Source organism: Nicotiana attenuata, chromosome 7 (assembly GCF_001879085.1).
Source record: "Nicotiana attenuata strain UT chromosome 7, NIATTr2, whole genome shotgun sequence".
NCBI classification, from domain to species: Eukaryota; Viridiplantae; Streptophyta; class Magnoliopsida; order Solanales; family Solanaceae; genus Nicotiana; species Nicotiana attenuata.
In genome coordinates this window covers 74,493,255-74,496,758 of record NC_031995.1, presented here as the reverse complement: position 1 = coordinate 74,496,758, position 3,504 = coordinate 74,493,255, and the positions used below count along the sequence as shown (strand labels likewise).

At 50.2% G+C, this 3,504-nt stretch overlaps 1 protein-coding gene across 1 annotated transcript; it reads right to left on the bottom strand.

Moving 5' to 3' along the window:
• Positions 204–623, bottom strand: LOC109230539 (RNA-directed DNA polymerase homolog; the record flags this gene model as incomplete). Its single annotated transcript, XM_019396025.1, has 1 exon — positions 204–623. A coding segment is annotated over exon 1 (420 nt), but the record flags the coding sequence as incomplete, so codon positions are not given.

The following is a 3,504-nucleotide window of genomic DNA, read 5'->3' as shown; positions in this document are numbered from 1 at the left end:
TGGTCAAGGGCGAATGGCCAATAGACGGAAAAATACCCCTGAAAAAAACCCAGCCGATAATAACCTGCCAACCCAGGAAAACTCAAAATCTCTATGGCTGAGGTCGGTCTAGGCCAACTCTGCACCGCCTCTATCTTCTTCGGGTCGACCTGAATACCCTCGCTAGACACCACATGCCCCAAGAAAGCCACTGAACTGAGCCAAAACTCACACTTGGAGAACTTTGCATAAAGCTTCTCCTCCCTCAATCTCTGCAATACAACTCGCAAATGCTGTGCGTGCTCCTCCTGGCTACACGAGTACACCAGAATATCATCAATGAAAACAATAACGAACGAATCCAGATACGGCCGAAACACACTGTTCATCAAATGCATGAATGCTGCTGGGGCATTAGTCAACCCAAAGGACATAACAAGAAACTCATAGTGCCCATATCTAGTCCTGAAAGCAGTCTTCATAATATCTGAATCCCTGATCTTCAACTGGTGATAGCCCGAACGGAGGTCAATCTTGGAGAACACCCTCGCTTCCTGAAGCTGGTCAAACAAATCATCAATACGAGGCAAAGGGTACTTGTTCTTCACTGTTACTTTGTTCAATTGCCTGTAGTCAATGCACATTCTCATGGTGCCATCTTTCTTCTTCACAAATAGAACCGGTGCACCCCACGGTGACACACTCGGCCGAATGAACCCCTTATCTAGGAGTTCCTGAAGCTGATCCTTTAATTCTTTCAACTCTGCTGGTGCCATACGATATGGGTGGAATGGGAAAATGGGGCCTGAGTACCCCGGAAACCAGGCAATACCAAAATCAATGTCCCTGTTCGGCGGCATGCCCGGCAAGTCTGTAGGAAACACATCTGAAAACTCACTCACAACCGGGACAGAATCAATGCTAGGAGTCTCAGCTCCAACATCTCTCACGAACGCCAAATAGGAAAGGCAACCCTTCCCAACCATACGGTGGGCCTTTAAGAATGAAATCACCCTGCTAGGAACATAAGTCAGTCATACCATGCCACTCGATCATCGGTACACCCGGTATAGCCAGAGTGACTGTCTCAGCATGACAGTCTAGAATAGCATGACACGGTGATTACCAGTCCATGCCCAAAATAACATCAAAATCTACCATGCTCAATAGCAACAGATCAACTCGGGTCTCCAGACCCCCAATAGTAACCAAACATGACCAGTATACATGGTCCACAACAACAGTATCACCCACCGGGGTAGATACATGGACAGGTAAAGCAAGACACCCTCGGGTCGTACCCAAATGATGAGCAAAATATGAAGACACATAGGAATAGGTGGAACCGGGATCAAATAAAACTGAGGCATCCCTGTGGCAGACTGAAATAATACCTATAATAACAGCATCCGAAGTAATAGCATCTGTCCTGCCCTGGAGAGCATAAAAACGAGCCTGACCACCGCCCGATCGACCACCACACCTGGGGCAACCCCTGGCTGCCTGACCCTCACCCCTAGCTGGCGGGGCGGGTACTGAAGAAAGTGGACCAGAAGATGAGGGCTGACCCCTCTGCTGAGATGAGCTAGCAGCACGACGAGGACACTCCCTCCGCATATGCCCGAACTCTCTACACTCATAGCAACTACCGGGTGCTGGGAACTGGGACTGAAGGGAACCCCTCGTGCCGGAGTGACTAGTTGATGCACTCGGCCTGGAAGAACCCTGAGCAGATAGAGCAAGAGACGAACTCTATGCTGGAAGAGCGCTGAGAGATGGCTGACTCTGCTGAGAACCCTGATAACCACGACCTGAAGATCCTCCTCGGTACTCGGGTCCGAGCTGATTGAGCGGCCTGAAAGAACGACCCGAGCCCTGCTTGAACTGGCCCCTCGAAGGAGCGCCCTGTAACTACCAAGAACCCTCGAGGCTCTTGGCCTCCCTCTTATCTCAATCCTGCCGGCGAACCGACTCAATCTCTCGGGCTATATCAACTACCTCCTCGAATGTGGCACCCAAACACTCGTTCCCTAGTCATTAAGAACAAAGAGAGGGTAGGCGATACCATCAACAAACCTCCGGATACGCTCATGATCTGTCGAAACCAGCAAAAACTGCATGACGAGACAACTCCGAAAATCTCATCTCATACTGGGACAACTGGCCATATCTCCCTGTCGTAGCCTTCAAACTGTCTGCGCAGCTCTCCCTGCGAGACTGTGGTACATACTTCTCCAAGAAAGAGAGGTGGAGAACTCCTGCTCAAAGGTGCTGCACCAGCCGGCCTACGTCGCTCATACGCCCCAACCAAGTGAAGGCAGCTCCTGTAAACTGAAAGTAGTAAAAGCCACACCGACTGGACTCAAGATCCCCGTTGTACGGAGCATCCGCTGACATCTGTCGAGAAAACCCTTGGCATCCTCGCCCTCAGCTCCACTAAATATCAAGAGCGCTAGAGTCTACCAAATACCTCTCGAGGAGACGCTGCTCGCCTCGGCATAACTAGAACCCTGAAACTCCTGTACTGGTACCACTGGCTGAGTTGGAGGTGCCTCTGGAGTCTGTAATCCCTATGCTACCTGCTCAGGTGTGCGAGCAGCGGGGGTCTGATTGCCTCCCCCGGCCTGTGAAGTAGTTGTTGGTGTTGTGGTGGCTGAAACCACCTGAGCCAGGCCCGTGCACACTATCAAGATCTGAGCTAACGTCTCCTGAAGGCCAGGAATTACTATGGGCACAAACGGTGCTGAGCTGGTACTGCTGGAACCTGATCCGGAACTGGGGCAGCTGGTGGATCAATTGGTGCTGCCCTCGCTGCTCTACCTCAGCCACGACCGCGTCCACGGCCTCTGGTGGCCTCAGTAGGTGGCACTGATGGTCGTCCGTCATGTCCGGTAGCTCGTGTCCTCACCATCTGTGAGAGAATAGAATAAGGAGAAGTTTAGTATTCGAATCAACAAGTTCGCACGACAAGAATTTCAAGAAAGTGGAATTTTCCTAAAGGTTCTGCAGCCTCTCGAGGATAAGTACAGACGTCTCCGTACCGATCCGCGAGACCTAATAACCTAGGCTCTGATACCAACTTGTCACGACCCCAACCCGGTCGTGATGGCGCCCAACGCAGTGCTAGGCAAGCCTGACCAATTCAACACTCTCAATCCCTCATATAGAGTTCATTACCAATTAACAGAGTTTAAATATCATAATAACATGAATATGAATTTGTAACAGTAGGTAAAATGTGCGGAAATCAAAGAAAATATCACTACAAACCCCACCGATCTGGTGTCACAAGTCAAGAGCCTCTAATACAAGTCTGAGGAACAGCCTAAACAAAAGGATAGTCTAAAGATGCTGAAAGTAAAGAGGATAGAGGGAGAAATCGGGTCTGCAAACGCCATGGAGCTACCTCGATGACTTCGGTGAGATCTGAATAGCAGCAATAGCTCAATCTACGCCTCTGGAATACCTGTATCTGCACACATGGTGAAGGGAGTAAAGTGAGTACTCCGACTCAGTGAGTAATAG